Genomic DNA, 18,465 nt, shown 5'->3' with positions numbered 1-18,465 from the left:
TTTGTAGATGGTACACACTGCTGTCACTGTGTCACGGTGATGCAGGGAGCGAATGTTTGTGGATGTGGTGTCAATCAAGCGGACTGTTTTGTCCTGGACAGTGTCCAGCTTCTTCAGTGTTGTGGGAGCTGCACTCATCCAGGCAAGAGGGGAGCACTCTAGCACACACCTGACTTGTGCCTTGTAGATGGTGGACGGGCTTTGGGGAGTCAGGCGCTGTGTTACTCGTTGCACGATCCCTAGCCTCTGACCTGCTCTTGTAGCCACAGTATTTATATAGCTTGTCCAATTCAGTTTCTGGTCAATGGTAACCCTCAGGGTGTTGATAGTGGGGGATTCAGTGATGGTAATGCCATTGAACATCAAGGGGCGATGGTTGGATTCTCTCTTGTTGGAGATGGTCACTGCCTGACAATTGTGTGGCATGAATGTTACTTGCCACTTGTCAGCCCAAGCCTGGATATTGTCCAAGTACATCAGGTACTACAACTTCAAATCCAGACCAATAAAGTCAGCCCAAAGCAGCTGAGACCACCACTCCTACAAACTTGAAAAGGACTAGATCTGGAAAAGTCGTAAAGCCTCCAGACTATCTGAATCTATAAAGTCAGAGACTTTGGGGCGGGGTGGGGGGGGGTGGGTGGGGGTTGGGTGGCAGGGGGGAGAATGGGGAGCATGTAAATATTATTTCAAATATATTTTGGTAATGATTTGGGGGGAGGTATAGTATTAGGGCGTTCAGGACTGTAAGGGTTAAGGTGGGACTGGGGAAACTGTACTGCCCACATGAAGAGTCACATGGGAATAGTACAGTGTAGTGATGAGTCTGCTAGAAGTTGACATGAAGATAGCACCTAGTCAGGTCTGTATCCTGTATATATGTACATCATTAGGTGTTATTAATAAACAGTTATTGTTCAGCCATACAAGCCTCTAGACCTCCTTCATGAGATATCATACAACCTTACAACACATCTGAGAGCTGAATACATCAGCCCCTGGATAAAAAGCATTGGACGATAATCTTGGGGTCCTGCCATGAAAATAAAAGTGTTAGCTGAACATGCAACTCATATGAAGAGAATGGAAACCCAAAGCTAGACATGGCTGTTTGCTGATTCACCTAGCTTTGGAAATGTGATTAAGATTCTGGTCCCATTTAGAAAGCAGAATAGCTTGGCACCATTATTTACCGGGAGGTGGGGAAGGAATAGAAAGCTGGTGATCCGGCAAGAGGAAACCCAGAATTATGGCTTTCCAATGGATCCTGCTGAATCTAACAGCAGGACCTGGTTAAACCTTTTGGATTTTCTTTCCCATCCACCAGGCAGCCAGATTGAGAAGCTGTTTGGTCATCGGCAGGAAGGCCTGTGGCATCATGCCGCAGCCAGGGAGACAAGCAGAGGGAGGGATTGTTACCCGAGCCATGTCAAAATTGGCTTGCGGATAAGAAGATTAGGGAGGTGAACATGTGGCTGAAGGACTGTTATGAGAAAGAGGGATTCCATTTCATGGGAGACTGGAACCAGCAATGGAATAGGAAGAAACTGTACCTATGGGGTGGGCCACACCTGAACAAGCCTGGGACCAGAGTTGCTAGCAGAAAGGACAAATAGGGTGCTCAAACTAATAAATAGGGTGAGATCTTAGGTGCAAAAGGTGATATAAATGATAGATTTTTAAAATGAACAAAAGGGAAAAGAGTAGAGTTAGCAGTTAGAAATTGTGTTTTAGGCACGATCAATAAAAGAGAAAGTAAATGACATAAAGTAATTCAACCAGAGAAACAAGTGAGTGAAACATTAGAGTGAAGGACAAGTTTGGGTGTGCAGCCCAAGCAAGTGTTCTTTATACAAATGCATGAGAAATAATGCAAATTCAACTTGGAGGGAATGACATGGTAGCCATTATTGAGACATGTGCCAGGATTTTCCAGTCCCGCCCATGGCGCAATCATCGCAGGCAGGACAGAAAATTTGACGGACCAGCCAAAGCTCCATTAACTTCGGCCAGGAATTTCCAGTCCTAAAATCCCAGCCATGGCTGCAAGGTAGTCAAGATTGGGAACTGATTATACCAGGTTATAAAGTCTACAAGAAATATGGGGAAAATTGTAGCAGGGTAGGAGTAGGCTAAATGATTAATGATTAAATCAATCCAATGATAAAAGAGAGCTAAGAAAGCAACGAGACTTTATAGGTGGAATTAAGAAATGGAAAAGCATTTATGGCTATAGTGAGAGTTGTGTACAGACTCCCTGGTATCAGCTATAAAGTGGTAGAATGTATAACTGCAGAGATTAGACAAGCTTGTAGTAAAGGCAGCATGCTTTAAATGTAGGTGATAGCTATCATATAGATTGGGATAACCAATATAGCATATATAAGAAACATAGTAAATTTCTTGAGTGTGCCCAGAATATCTGCAACATATATCCTAGAGCCAACAATGGGCCATGTCATATTTGATTTAGTAATGAGTAATGAGGCAGACTTAGTTTACCAGTGCATGAACATTTATCTAGCAATTATAAAAAGACTGAGTCCTACTTTGTGTTTGAAAGGAAGGAACATGAACAACCACTAAGGTCGTAGATTAAGGTAAGGTTGACTTAAATGGTATGACACAGAGACGATCCACAGTAAACTGGGCAAATCAGTTAATGGGTAAAATGACAGAAAATCAGTGGAAGGTATTCAGAAAAGAACATTATACAGAGCTAGTTTATGCCCACAACAGGAAAGAGTTGTACTTGTCAAAATAACAGCTAGGGATGACTAACGACAACACAATACTAAAAGAAAAAGCATACAAAAATGCAAAAGCAGCACAGATCATGGTGATTAGGGGAGATGCAAAGCAGAGCACAGGGTAACAAAGTAGATGGTAAGAGTTACAAAGAGTTATAAAAGTGTGAAATGAATCATCGAGCTTCAGCACAAAGGATAAGAAAGACCTTTCAGGTTTTCAGCTGTTCATTGGGATTCCAAGATCGAGCTTACTGGCTGCTGATGAAGAGCAACCAAGAGCAAAAAAGACCACATTACTTGAAAACATTGCAGGAAAAGAATGAAAAGATACCACTTATCACCCAACCTTTGACTGCTCCAAAACCTCCACAGACCCTCCAGTCAGTGGAAATCTAGAAACAGGGCAAAATGCCTTGCAAATGTTGTAATAAGAAAATGAGACAGGAGACCAGTAACATCACTTTCTGACTCATTTGCATCATATCAACAAGCCTGCACCTGATGCAGGCACAAGCACAATCGCAAGATCAGATGCGGGCTCTGCTTTATCCCCAGCCCAATGGGATCCCCGAAATCTCAGGGCAAAGTGAAAGGTCACAGACCCAATGAAACAAATCTCCATTCCTTTTTCCTGACTTTGGACCTTGGCAAAATAGCCGTCCCCTGGATGCAAAGGCCAGGAAAATCATCCCTTTTAGTTCCAGAAAAATGAATCTTAAATTTGTTATGACAGCCATGAAATAAAAAAGCATTAGTGATTCATACCATTGTATCTTTCGCTTCCAAACTTTCTTGCTCCTCATCCATGTCATGCTCTTGATCCAATTGGACTGTTTCCATGGCAAAGTCAGAAGCATCCGCATGATCCTTTAGTGTTGGTATAAAGATTGTTCAACAAGATTTATATGTTATAATCTTGGCTCCACATGTTAAATATCAAAAATACATGAATCAATGTTTCAAAACATTTGATTTGAGATGATATTAGTTTGGAAGCAATGATTCATTCAAAAATGTAATTAACTATACAACTAACAGATAATAGCTTCTGCAACCAAAATATCTATTTGAGTTAGTTCCCTAAAATAATATCTTTTCCATGATAATTTATTACTTATTTCCTATGGTTCCCTTATTTCAACATTTCTTTGGACCACAATCCCAAATATATTCACTTGACTCCAATATTCAGGCAACGTAAACAAGGGTATAGGGTGGAATCTTATCGTGATTGTTTGTTTTCAGGAGTTGGGAACATTTCTGGGCCCTGATTCCACACGGGTGTGCAATGTGTTCTGGCGCAATGTTCCGTGAAGCAGCATTCTAACTGGCTATCTCCGCCATCCAATTAAGGATGGTGCACTGGTTCCTGAGGCTGCAGCCCCAATCAGAGGGCTTGCAGCTTTGGAAAGCTGGCAGGCCCACTAGGAGAGGTGAACACTGCTCTGGCAGAAAGGTGTGCATCAATTTCAAAAATGATGAGAGCCAAAGCTGATATACCCTGCATGGCAAAGGGACAACCCCTCATGAGGATTCATTTGGGCCAAAAGTGTGGTCCTTCCTACCCGTGACCCCATCATTGGGGCATGGAGACTTCAGCCCTGATGGCCACCTGGCCTGCCAGTGGGAGCTGCCTCCATGAATCTGCTGGTCTTGGCATTCAGCAGTGGCTGCTCCAATATTTGGCTGAACCCAACATAATCCTCCTGTCCTGTCATTAGGCTCTTAATTGCTAATTATTGGCTAACAATCACTGCTGCATGGGTAGCCACTTTCATTGTTCTTCGACCTTCGGCAAGATCGCCTGAAGGTGGAAACACATCAGCCCGCCGACCCAACACCCTAATCTGAAAATTTGCTCCTGGTCCCTCCTTCAAACCCGCCTTGGTGGGCTGAGGAAGATTATTAAATGTTGGTATTTACATTAAAACTAGATTTGCTGAGCCCTTGCCCCACCTTACAGCACACATAATTAAACAGCAAACATATTGCCATAATTTTCTGTGCAGTAAACTAGAGGAAATTCACAGGAAAAGTGCATTGATAATTGAAGGAATGGAAAATCTATCCTGAGATTTTTCCCATAACATTCTTCCAAGTTATTCTCTCAAGTGACTAGACAATGCAGTAATTTAATATTTTAAGGAATCACAATAGTGGAGTGATTTCTCAGATGGTTAATGCAGATTGTTACCCAATCAATCCAGAATTGTTATATTGCAATTGTAATAAAATAATAAGATCACAATATCATAAGAAATAGGGACAAGAGTAGGCCATTCAACCCATTGGGCCTGCTCCGCCATCCTATAAGGTCATTGCTGATCTGATTGTGACCTTAACTCCATTTTCCTACCCGCCCCATTATCCTTGACACCCTTAAAGGTCAAAAATCTATCTAGCTCTGCCTTGAATATCTTCAATGACCGAGCCTCCACTCCACTTTGTGGAAGAGAATTCAAAAGACTAACGACCCTCTGAGAGAAGAAATTCCTCCTCATCTCCATCTCAAATGGGAGGTCCCTTATTTTAAACTGTGCCCCCAGTGCTAGATTCCCCCACCAAGGGAAACATTCTCTTAGCATCTACCCTGTCAAGCCTCCTCAGAATCTTGTTTCAATAAGATTACTTCTTATTCTTCTGAACTCCAAAGATTATTGGTCCAACCTGCTCAATCCTTCATCATAAGACCTCTTCATCCCAGGAATCAGCCTAATGAACCTTCTCTGACTGGTTCCAATGCAAGTATACCCCTCCTTAAGCAAGTAAACCAAAACTGTCACAGTACTCTAGCTGTGATCTTACCAATGCCCTGTACAGTTTTAGGAAGACTTACCTACTTTTATATTTCATTCCCCTTACAAAAAAGACCAACATTCTATTTGCCTTCCTAATTACTTGCTGTACCCGCATGTTAACTTTTTGTGATTCATGTAAAAGGACACCAAGATCCCTTTGTACCGTGACATTCCGCAGTCTCTCTCCATTTAAATAATATTCTGCTCTTCTATTCTTCCTGCCAAAGTGGAGAACCTCACATTTCCCCACATTATGTTCCATCTGCCAAATGTTTGCCCACTACTCAGCCTATGAATATACCTTTGCAGACTCTTTTTATCCTCCTCACAACATGCTTTCTTTGTATTGTCAACAAATTTGATCACAACACAGTCGGTCCCTTCATTCAAGTCAGTAACATAGATCATATATAGTTGAAGCCCTAACACTGATACCTGTGGCTCGATACAGCTTGCCAACCCAAAAATGATCCGATTATCCTGACTGTTTCCTGTTACTTAGCCAATCCTCTATCCATGCTAATGTATCACCCCCAACACCATGAGCTGTTATCTTGTGCAGTAACCTTTTATGTGGCACCTTTTCATATGTCTTTTGGAAATCCAAATACAATATATCTACTGGTACCCCTTTACCTGTCCTACTTTTTTTTATTCGTTCATGGGAGCCAGCAAGGCCCGCATCCCATGAACAAATTTTTAAAAATCCACCATACTTGTTAAATCCTCAAAGCACTCTAATAAAATTGTCAAACACAGTTTCATTTTCACAAGACCATGTTGACTCTACCTGATTTTCAAAATGTCCTTCTATTATCTCCCTTTTTCCCCCTGCTTTTCCACTGTCCTTGGGATGCTTTTTGTGTCTTCTACTTTGAAGACAGATACAAAATACTTGTTCAAATTATTTGCCACTTACTTGTTTCCCACTATTAATTCCCTAGTCTCATCCTCTAAGAGACCAATATTCACTTTGGCTACTTTTTTCATTTTTATATACTTTTGGAAGTTTTTATTATGTGTTTTTATATTTCTTGCTAGTTTCCTTTCATACTACGATCTCTCCCTCTTGATTTTTTTTGTCATCCTTTCCTAGTTTCTAAACTTTTCCCAATCACCTGGCCCACCAGTAATCTTTGCAGCACTGTACATCTTTTCTTCCAATTTGATACCATCCTTAACTCCCTTAGTTAGTCTTTTTTTCTCAATGGAATTCATCTTTGTTGAGAGTTAAGAAATATCTCCTTAAATGTCTGCCACTGTTTCTCTATCATCTTAGCTGTTAATCTATTTTTCCATTCCACTTTAGCCAACTCTGTGTCCATACCCTTGTAATTATCTTTACTTAAGTTTAAGACTCTAGTTTACGACCCACATTTCTCACCCTCAAACTGAACGTGAAATTCTGTCATGTTATGATCACTTTTACCAAGAGGATTCTTGTTACTCATTCAGTGTCATAATTATCAAATATCAATGACATGAAGAATCATAGCTGTTGATTTTCAACACGACACATTAAGCAAAAAAACAATTGCAGAGTAAATCTTCCTCCATGAATTCTGCCAAAAGCAAAAACTCAATGAATGCATGTGAGTGAACAGAGGGTCCTAATTTTACTCACATTCAGATTGTGGTGATAAACCATGTGAATTTCCTCTAGATCCATCTTTTGTTGTTTAACCTGTCCCACCATCACTTTCTTTTGACCTGCGCCATCTTCTCTTTTACAACTTAACCAATTCTGCCTTCCATCCTATTACAAACCTTCTCTTTGTTTTTACCTTCTTCCCACCCCCCCACCCCCACCCCTTTCCCTGTCATTGTATTTAACTATAAACTGCTAAGCCTCTAACTTCTTCCTGTTCTGATGAAAGGTCATCAACCTGTAGGCCAGAATTTTTCCCTCATCGGACGGGCTTGGCGGGAGCAGGCGGGGGCGGTCGGGAAGCATACCTCCGCCTGTGATCGGCTCCACACCGCGATTTCACGCGGGTGGGCCAATTAAGGCTCGCCCTGCATGGATCACGAGCAGCAACGCTAAGCGCTACCTGTATGAGTGGGGGGTGGAGGGAAAGCCGGGCCTCACACACAGTTCACGCATGCGCACGAAAGAGCGCTTCAATCTACCTGAGGCACAGAGCTGCCTCAGGGAGAATGAAATGTTTTTTTTTTAAAAATTTTATGAAACATGTCCCCTCGTGTGACTGTGTCACATGACATGGGACATGTTTTTAATTTCTGAATAAAGCTTTTAATTAATTTGTATTAGCTTTAGGAAACCTCATCCCGCTTGTGAATGACATTTCCTAAAAAATGTAAAGGCCGCATGGCCTTTTCACCTGCCCGTAAGCTGTTACGATGGACAGGCAGCATAAATTTCAAGTTAATTAGCTCATTAATGGCCTTAATAGGCCATTCAATTATCGGCAGGTGCGCAGCCAACTCCGGTGCGCGCCCACCGAACGAAATATCGCACAAGTGCGCGATGACGTCGGGACGCACGCCCAGTGTCACTGCGCGTCATATTACACTCGGGCACGTTGGATGCGCGCCCGCACACCCAATGTAAAATTCTAGCTGTAAAGTTAACTGGCCGGAATTTTCCAGCCAGCCCCCTGTGGCAGGTTTCCCAACAGCGGGGCCAGCGAGCCATTGAAACCTCCATTCACATCGGCGGGACCAGAACATCCTCCCAACATGAGGGGCTGGAAAATTCCAGCCTCTGCTTTTTGCTCCACAGATACTGCTTGAACTGCCTGTTTCCAGCATTTTCTACTTTTATCTGAGTTTTCTTCTCCCAGTTTATGATAATGCCTTGACACAATTACTGCATTGTGATAATGATATTATTCCTTGCTTCATCCAATTAAAAATACCAATACCAATGTATAAGCTTTCTAAATGCAACCACAGTAAATATCTGATAAATATTCCACCTCATCTTGGCCATGCATAGGTAGATGGTCTTTCTCACATTCCCTTTGAAATAAGATTGAGTGTCCCTCCACATGTTGCGGCAAATGGCAACTGGGAGGCCTTCAAGGAGGACCTAATTCGAGTACAAAACAGACACATTCCCAAGCAAAAGAGAATGATGGGGCATTGAATGTTAGATCTCACTGGATCACTAAGGGTATAAAAATTAAAATAAAAGAGAAAAAAGGAGATTTATGATCAATGTTGGGTTCATAATTCAGTCAAGAACCAAGCTGAATACAAAAAGCTACCAGGGAGATCTAAATAAAGAACTAAGGAAGGCAAAGGGAAAATGAGAATAGATTAGTGGTCAACATAAAAGAGAGCCAAAAAGTATTTTATAAGCATATAAAATGTAAAAGGTAGTCAAAGAAAAGGTGGGGCCAATTTGGGACTAAAAATAATTTCATGTTATAAAACAGAAGGATGCTCCCACTGTCACAGCAAAGGGGGAGGTATTAGAGAAATGGTATTTGAGAATAAAACTAAAGATAGGATACCTAAAAGGTTGACTGCACTTAAGTAACCCAGTCCAGATGGGATGCACCCTTAGCTGCCGAGGGAAATAGTTTGAGCATAGCTGAGGCTTTAGCCTGAAATGACCTGAAGGGTAAACTCTGTTGTTCTCTCCACAGGTGCTGCAAAACCTGCTGAGTGTTTCCAGCACTTTCTGTTTTCATTTGTAAATGTAGCACTCTGTTCCAAAAAGGAGTGGGATAAACCCGGCAACTACAGGCCATGCAGCCTAACATAGGTGGCGGCGGGGGGAGTTTTCAGAAATATTAATCAAGGACAAAACTAACACAATTGGAATAATATGAGTTAATTAATGAAAGCTGGTACCAATTTGATAAAAACAAATTGTGCTTGACTAACTTGATTGAGTTCTTGGAAGAAGCAATGAGATGGTTGACGCAGATAGTGCAGTTGATATTGTGTATATGGGTTATCAAAACACATTTGATAAGTACCAGTTATTAGGCTTCAATTTTGTTAACAAGTTTATGGGATTAAAGGGGAAATGGCTGCATGGATATGAGATTGGCTAATGAATTTACGGGATTGGGGATTATATATTTGCATGTACTAAGGATTTGTTAATGGACAGAAAATAGAGAACAGGAATAAATGGGACTTTTGGGGTGGCAGGCCATATTGAGTGGGGTTCCATAAGGATCAATACTTGGGCCTCAGATATTTACAATGTGTATTAACAACTTAGATGAGGTAACTGATGTGAAGGGGAGATTTGATGGAGGTGTTCAAAATCATGAAAGATTTTGATAGAATAAATAAGGAGAAACAGTTTCTAGTGGCAGAAGGGTTGTTAGGATAACTGACAAAAGAACCTGAAGCAGCATGAGGGAAAAATATTTTATGGGAGTTATTATAATCTGGAGTGCACTGTTTGAAAGGTGGAAGCAAATTCAATAATAATTTTCAAAAGTGAATTGAATAAATACTTGAAGTGGAAAAAATTGCAATGCAATGGGGATAGAGAAGGACAGTTCTTTGGATAGTTCTATCAAAGAGCTGTGTTAGGAAATAGAGATAGTTTGAGTAAGTTATATTGGTATTTGTGGGTGTTAGGAATGAGTTTTAGCTTTAATATTTAAGTTTGATTTGTATTTCTGTATCTGTGTTAAGAAAAGGTCAAGTTGAGTTTTAGTTTCACTTTAAAAAGCCTGCATTTCCAATAAGCGTTTACGACGGTATGGAAAGTTAAGCAAACACAAGAGTAGAAAACTGGGCTGTTGCCTAGTAACAAGGGTACAGAGAGGCAGGTTCCTCCCACAGACATATGGAGAAGAAACTAGAAACAGCAGTTTTTATATTCAGTTTTGAAGATAGCTCCTAAAAGGCTCAGATAACCAGTTCTAAGCTAAAGTTGGCTGAAAGTAGCTGCCATGGAAAGACTGGAGCAAAGGGTACAGATAGCCAGTCCCAAGCTAAAGAAGAAAGGCCCCAAGAATCCAGGGGAGTAGAAAAGGAGAAAGTCCCAAGCAGACCTTCTAGTCAAAAGGAGGACAGGAACATGGGAAGTTAAGTGAAGTTAAGGTTGCGGGACTGAGAAAGGCTCCAAGCTGCAAGAAGCAGAGTCAAGGCGATATAAAGTTTTGAGAGAAGTCTGAAGGTCCAAAGAGGCAATTGAAGGTCTGTAACTCTTTGCTATGGGCATGTGAAGCAGTGGTATACTATTGACAGCTGAGTCTGTGAAAGAGTACATGGAAGAAAGCTTGAGTACACGTGGTGATCCAGGGAAGAGGAACATCGGAAGGAGAGTTCGAAACCCTGGAGGTGAACCCATGTAGAAGGCGTCAGAGAGAACGCGTCGGTTTGGGAGAAGATTCCAAGGTGAGTACCTGGAAAGTAAAGATTGGAAACCTTCATGTGAAAGGCGGAGTTCAGTGGGACTGGTTGGCTTATGATGTAACAAGTGTCTCGGGGGGAGTTGAGGGGAGATTCATAGCATATGTCTGGGGTGGCATCTGTCACTTTGTTTCAGAATGCAGTGTATCTGACCACAAGTCACCAATTGGTTTACATGGGCTGTACTTACTGTGAACATTAGAGTATAAGATGGCTTTGGTAACTTGTGTTAAGCTTATAAATTGGTATATCTCTATAAAGGTATAGTCATGGGTGAAGGGGTATTGTAATATAATTCATCTTTTCTTGTTTAATAAATGTTTTATCCTTTTGTTAAAAGTTCATTAGCTGACTCCAGTGACTCTGTTCAGTAGCTACTCTATATCTAAACAAACAAATGAAAGTTAGGATCTGTCAAACTGGGTTCCACCCTCGGATCAGGCTTGCCCAGTGGTAACCTCAGCTGGGGATCATAACAGCTGGCACAGGCATGAAGGGTTAAATTACATTGTTCTATGTTGTGTCATTCTATGATTCTATGAACTCAGTCCCCTTGGGCTAGGAAATGTAAAATTGCTCATTGTTTCTAATCCCAGGTATCCAATTCCATTGGTGGAACAGTATCTAGGAAACATGGGGCAGAATATTGCTGTCGGCGTGCAAGGGCGGGCCCGACACGCTGACGGGTAAAATGATGTTAGATGACATCAGGCATGTGTCCTGACGTCATCGCACATCATTTCGATATTTGGTTCAGCAGGCATGCACCGGAGGCGGTTGTGTGCCCGCCGAACTGTAAATGCCTATTAAGGCCATTAAAAAAGCAATTAAAGTTGTTAACCACACTGCCCGTCCAATCTTAAGATTGGCACGCAAGCGAAGAGCCCAAGCGGCCTTCATGTTTCTCAGGAAACCTCATCCATGGGTGGGATGAGGTTTCCTGAAGCTTGTATAAAATAATTAAATTTTGCAAAATTCACAAACATATCCCAGCTCATGTGACACTGTCACATGATGGGACATGTTCAAATAATATTTTACTTCCTTTATTAAAAAGTTTTATTATCAACTTAATCTCCCTGAGGCAGCTCCGTGCCTCAGGGAGATTGCTGCGGTCATTCGAGCGCATGCATGCAAGAGCGCAGGCCCCGACTCTCCCTCCTCCCGCTGCCCGCACAGGTAGCACTGAGTGCTACGGAACATGTATTACGCTGGGCGGGCTTTAATTGGCCTGCCCATGTAAAATGGCGGCGCGCAGCCGATCACAGGCGGCGATCGGCTCTGCGCCTGCCCCCGCTCTCCTCTGCCTAGCCCGCCCGACATAGGTAAGACTCAGCCCATGAGCACAGAAACAGGAGTAGGTCATTCAGCCTTTTGAATCTGTTCTGCCATTCAATTAGATCATGTCTGATCTGTACCTTAACTCCATTTACTTGCTTTTGTTTTATCTGCTTGGCGGAGGTTGCACAGGATTCATGCCCCATCTCCACATAGTAAATAACCAGCCAATACTGACTGCGTAAGTTCTCACGCAAAGAATGATCTCTTTGGAAAAGAATTAGAAAGCACTCAGCACTATTCAAACAATACCTCTGCATGAATGTAATGGTATTCAGGAGAGGAAGAGGGTAGATTGAGAATTAAATGTAACCCAAAATGGAAAACACTTATGCAAAACAACAGCACTAAGGTGTTGTATGAAAAAAGATTAGCTGTTCTTTTTTAACTTATTAATTTATTGTAGATCAGACAGATATATAGAAAAACAGAAACATAGAAAATAGAAGTAGGAGTAGGTAATACGGCTCTTCGAGCCTGCTCCGCCAATCAGTATGATCATGGCTGATCCTCTATCTCAACGTCATACTCGCACTCTCTCCCCATACCCCTTGATGCCTTCAGAGTCTAGAAATCTATCTATTCCCTTCTTAAGTATATTCAGTGACTTGGCCTCCACAGCCATTTGTAGCAGAGAATTCCACAGGTTCACCGCCGTCCAAGTGAAGGAGTTTCTCCTCATCTCAGCCCTAAATGGCCTACCCGATATCCTGAGATTGTGACCCCTTGTTCTAGATCCCCCAGCTAGAGGAAACATCATCCCTGCATCCAGTCTGTCCATTCCTGTCAGAATTTTATATGTTTCAATGAGATCTCCTCTCATTCTTCTAAACTCCAATGAATACAGGCCTAGTCAGCCCAATCTCTCCTCATATGACAATCCTGTCATCCCAGGAATCAGCCTGGTGAACCTGTGCTGCACTCCCTCTATGGCAAGTATATCCTTTCTTAGGTAAGGAGACCAAAACTGCTCACAATACTCCAGGTGTCGTCTCACCAAGGCCTTGTACAGCTGCAGTAAGACATCCTTGCTCCTGTACTCAAGTCCTCTCGCAATGAAGGCCAACATACCATTTGCCTTCTTAGCTGCTTGCTGTACCTGCATACTTGCTTTCAGTGATTGGTGTACAGGTCACTCAGGTCCCTTTGTACATCAATATTTCCCAATCTATCACTATTTAAATAGTACTCTGCCATTCTGTTTTTTCTACCAAAGTTGGTAGCTTCACACTTATCCACGTTATACTGCATCTGCTATGTATTTGCCCACTCACTTAACTTGTCTAAATTGCCTTGAAGCCTCTTAACATCCTCCTCATCACTCACATTCGCACCTAGTTTTGTGTCATCAGCAAACCTGGAAATACTACATTCGGTTCCCTCATCCAAATCATAAATATATATTGTGAATACCTGGGGCCCAAGCACTGATCCCTGTGGTACCCCACTAGTCACCACCTGCCCTTCCAAAAAAGACCTATTTATTTCTATTTTCTGTTTCCTGTCTGCTAAACAATTGTCAATCCATATATTTTTCCCTGGAATCAGCATAGAAATCAGAATACAATTTTTGTAAAGCGAAAATGAACTTGAAAGAGAACTTTATTTTAATTACCAGTTCCACTTGTAACTTGGGAAACAGGGTTTCCTTTATATACGAAATAGGAACTGCAAACTTAGGACATGCTGGCGTCCATAACAGCTTTGTTGCATCTTCGTAAATTTGCATCTGTTCAAAACAAACATAAAATTAATTACATTTCCATGCAAGGAAAACTACTAAAAACCAGATAATCATACAAAAAATGTCAATGATACAAGGGGTGGAATTGTCCCAGGTTTGCCCTAAGTGCGGTAGCAGGCGTGAAACAAGTCATTTTACCCAGTGGCCGCAATGCCAGGTTTTCGCACCATATTGTCCTATTCGCAGCGCTCCCCACCTCATTAGCAACGCATTCCTAGGAAACACACCAATCGCTGGTGGGATGGCCTCTGATTTGCCCGTCCCACCGTCACCTCAGGCCTTCAGTCATCCGGGCGCCATATTTAAAGGGCACTCCTACAGAGAGCTAGCACTCTCTAAGGGATCGGAAGCTGCTGCAAAGTCATGGCTGCCAAAGGGAGGAAACATGCTGCCCCCAAATTTAGCAAAGCCTTCCCCAGACGCCTACTGGACGCAGTGGAGGTCCACCATGAAGCTCTCTACTTCCACTCGGACGAAGACCAGCAAGCAAAGTCACCAATCCAGCATGGGAGGCAGTGGTCAGCGCCAACGTCCTGCAAAAGAGGACAGCCACCCCGTGCCAAAAGAGGATGAATGATCTCTTCTGTTCTGCAAGGGTAAGCCCTTCTTCTCATCACTCTCAACTCACACACTCACAAACCCACCACACATCCACAGGGATCTCACTCACTGCCAGTTCAAGGAATCATCACCATTCACTCTCTCACACACATCTTCATCTGCCCTGCGGGTCATGCCCTCATCCCATCCATGGCACCACTCACCACCCACACATGCCAGGCATTCTTATCATCTGGTCTGGCAGGCATCCCGCTTACACTCTCTCCATCTGTTTTCATGCAGGACAAGCTGGCACACCACAAAATGGAGAGGTCACAAACTGGTGGAGGAATGCCTGACATCAAGGTCCTCACAGACTTTGAGAATAGAGTAATCCAGCTGGCTGGCGATGATCTGGACCGGTCCTGTGCTGACGGTGAGGTCGGCGGTGCTCAACCAAGTGAGAACCCAGCTGTGCAACATCCATCAGACAACCATGCTGTGAGTGAGCTCCCCTGTTCTGTAGTCCCCTGCCATGCACTAATTATCTCTCCTTGCTTTCTCAGGCACATCCGGGAAGCAGTCAAGGGGTTCCACGAGCCAGGTCATCGACTCAATCCCCGAAGACATCTCAGAATAAGAATCTGATGACACCTAATTGAAGACCCATTACAGCTCTCATTCACACCCTCCACTAGCACAGAGACACACACCTCAGTGGGGCTTAGTTCTAGAGTAGCCTCAGGGTAACAATCTGGTGAGCACATCGCACTGTCTGATGGCAGCAGGGTCTTCCATGATTTCCAGCAGTCAGGGGACTGCTGGTGGCCAGAAATCTGCTGAGTCTGAGTCAGATGACAAGCCTCTGGACTCGGGCATACCTCAGTTGCTGGGGCTGCAAAGGAACATCAGGAAGGGATGTCCGCTGCATTCCTCAGATTGGAAGGCACAATGACGGAGTCCATCCACCTTCAGTCTGAGGTGATAGTGCCAGCATGCCAACGCACCAAGGTCAACACTGGTAGGATGATGGCCACCATATAGGCCTTCGTCCAGGACATCGATCCTGCACTGCTGCTGGGCTAAACCCCATCACATAGTTAACCTCCAGCAGTGTCAATGTGAGAGGGGTGTGGGCAGCTCGATAGTCCAGCTTCACACTCCCTGGGCACATTAGTGATGCCTGCGCCTCGATACTGCCAGGATGTCTTGGGCAGGCGTCACCGAGTTTCGTCATTCTCTCTGTGTGCTCTCAACACCTTTGAGGTGGGGCTGCCCCTCCATCTCTTCAGCATCTCTGTGACCAGTGACGCTTTGCTCCTAAAGGGGTCAGATGCTGAAGGCTAACAAAGGATCAGGTGCATTTAAAGTTTCACAGCTGCCCCTCCATGATATGACCCTGGTCACAGAGTGCAAACAAGCTGCCCTCAGCCAGACAGAAGGCAGATATTCACAGGGGCTATGTGAAGATCTATGGAGCGGCCTTACTGGATTTCGTCATCATCCTTCAGGAACCTAGCAATTGTCAGGGCCTCCTCTGCATCTCATGACATGGGCCTGAGCAATGAGGGCATGTGAGCTGCCATCAACCACACAGGAGTCAAACATTCTCAGATGCAAGATGAGGATGTCAGGACTGTCCTTACTGCTTCTCGTCATCATCCTCCTTGAATCCTGCGGCTACAATGGCCTCACGAGCACGCCTGCCTTGTCAGGCCAGCGCGATGTCCTCATCACTGGCATCCTCGCCTTCAAAGACCTAATCATCATCATCCACTTCAACATCCCACTCATCGGAGGAGGCATGCAACTCCTCCTTCTCCTCCTCAGATAGGTCCTCCCCCCATTGCAGCGCCAGGTTGTGGAGCGTGCAGCAAGCAATGATGATGCGCAACACCCTTGGTGGACTGTATTGCAGTGCTCCACCAGACCTGTCGACGCACTAGAACCTCATTTTCAAAGTGCCTATCATTTGCTCCACCAAAGTCCAGGTCACGGCATGAGCCTCATTATACTGTCGCTCTGCTGTAGTCTGAAGCAGCTGCACGGGCATCATCAGCCATGTCCTCTTCGGGTAGTCCTTGTCCCTGAGGGGTCAATCCTGCAGCCTCTGTGGACCCTGGAAGATGTCAGGGATCTGAGACCTGCTAAGGATGTAGGAGTCGTGGAACTCCCTGACAATCTTGTGCATACCTGTAGAATGCGTTTGTGGTGGTGACACACCAGCTGAACATTCAGCAAGTTGAAGCCCTTGCGGTTGACTTAGTTGACTGCTTGTTGCCATGGAGATCTAAGCGCCACATGAATGAAGTCGATGGCGCCCTGCACCTGTGGGAAACCTGAGATCGGCGCAAATCCCAGTGCCTTTGTTTCCTGGCTTTCCTGATCCTGAGCGAAATGCACAAGTTGTGTGCCTTCTCAAAAATGGCATCCATGACCTCCTGGACACACTTGTGCATTGAGGTCTGCGAGATCCCACACAAGTCACCTGTGGAGCCCTGGAAGGAGCCACTGGCATAAAAATTGAGCACTGTGGTCACTTTCATGGCCATCGGCTGTGGATGCCCTCCATGTCCCCGTGGTGCCAAATCCTGCAGCAGGTGTCATATGTAACCAACCAGTTCCCGGGACATGCGCAGTCTTCAGCAACAGTTGTTCTCAGTCATCTGCAGAAATGACAAGTGCCATCTATAGACTCTGGGTCTGGCAAGGTGCCTACAAGCGACAGCTCACTGTGGGTCTTCAACTGCGTACGCAGCAGGCCCTGCCGCCCCTTCATCTTGAGGAAGGTCCTCCTCTCTTTGCAGAGCCAGCTGCCTCCATTGCACTCTTTCTCTTCTCTGCTCTCTGTAAACCATGAGGCATACCGCTATATCACGAAGCTCCATGATCCTGATGTTCTCCTCCTGCAAGATCAAAGAGCGAAGTGTGAGTTAGCTTAGGTGTCCTATGAACTTCTTTCGGTTAAGTCTGAAGGCCCTTTTACGCACGAAGGCGAGTGCAGGCCACCACTTGGATGGCCAGTGTGTAGTGCGCTCTTTGGCTATCAGAAACCCCACCGACCTCCACCCCACTCCACTTAACCGATTGGCAGCAGCTTCGGCATGCTGTGCTGTCAGCTCAGGCGCAGGCATTCTCCTAACCCGCACTGCAAAACTGTGCTGTTGGCTTGAACCATGATGGATACCTTAATAAAGACAGTGCAAGAGGCTTTGAGCACCTCCACCAGTGACTGCACTATGGCCACCTTTCACAAGGCGATTCTGCAACTTTCCCAGTCAGCCAATTGCTCTCCTGCCACATAAAACACATATCAATTTGTAGTCTGCGCCCGAAGGATGAAAAGTTCTGCAGCATTTGGAGGCACTTTTATGCTTTTGCATTGCTTGAGTGGGCAGAGAAGCTTCAGAGGCCCAACTCCGCATGTCAATGGAGCTACAGCTGAACAGTCTCAGCTGCGGAAGAATGCTCACTTTTAACAAGGTTTTCCAAGTGCATGGCTGCTTCCCTCATCCTCCCACCTACACCCACCCCGGCATGTGCTTGAGTACCTCCTTCAGTCTGTGCAACCTTGCCCCCCACCACCACCCCCACCATTGCACGACCCCCAACCCCCGCCCTGACCTGCACTGGGGCCCTTGCCCAAGCACCATGCTGAAAGCCAGCCAGGAAAGAGCGACTTGTCTGTGTCCCCAGTGAATGCGCCGCGCCTCTTCCTTGATGTCCTACTGGCGATGCTCGCGAGCGCTGCGCAAGGTTGTGTGCACTCACCTCCGCATTCCCCTCAAAGTTCAGGTCACCAGATGCATGCCTTTTAACGGCAGTCATGAAGCACGCTGTTGTGAAGTCATGCTGACGTGGGTGGTAAATTTGACTTGGGGAGATGATTCCAGCTGCGGAGCTGATAATGAGATGCCAATGTATTAAAATTATGTTCCCGACATGC

The 18,465-nt window shown here is 44.5% G+C and overlaps 1 protein-coding gene across 1 annotated transcript in view; it reads right to left on the bottom strand.

Annotated features, from left to right (window-relative positions):
* The window catches only part of ttc6 (tetratricopeptide repeat domain 6), a 295,077-nt gene that overhangs the window by 254,863 nt on the left and 21,749 nt on the right, over positions 1 to 18,465 (bottom strand). The window contains exons 3-4 of the mRNA XM_078563283.1: positions 13,851 to 13,964; positions 3,516 to 3,617 (exon numbers count right to left, since the gene is read on the bottom strand). Of these exons, the coding sequence (XP_078419409.1) occupies positions 3,516 to 3,617; positions 13,851 to 13,964 (216 nt within the window). The remainder of the gene's footprint in view (positions 1 to 3,515; positions 3,618 to 13,850; positions 13,965 to 18,465) is intronic.

The sequence above is a fragment of the Cetorhinus maximus genome, chromosome 18, assembly GCF_964194155.1.
Source record: "Cetorhinus maximus chromosome 18, sCetMax3.hap1.1, whole genome shotgun sequence".
NCBI lineage: Eukaryota > Metazoa > Chordata > Chondrichthyes > Lamniformes > Cetorhinidae > Cetorhinus > Cetorhinus maximus.
This window is presented reverse-complemented; position numbering and strand designations above follow the sequence as displayed.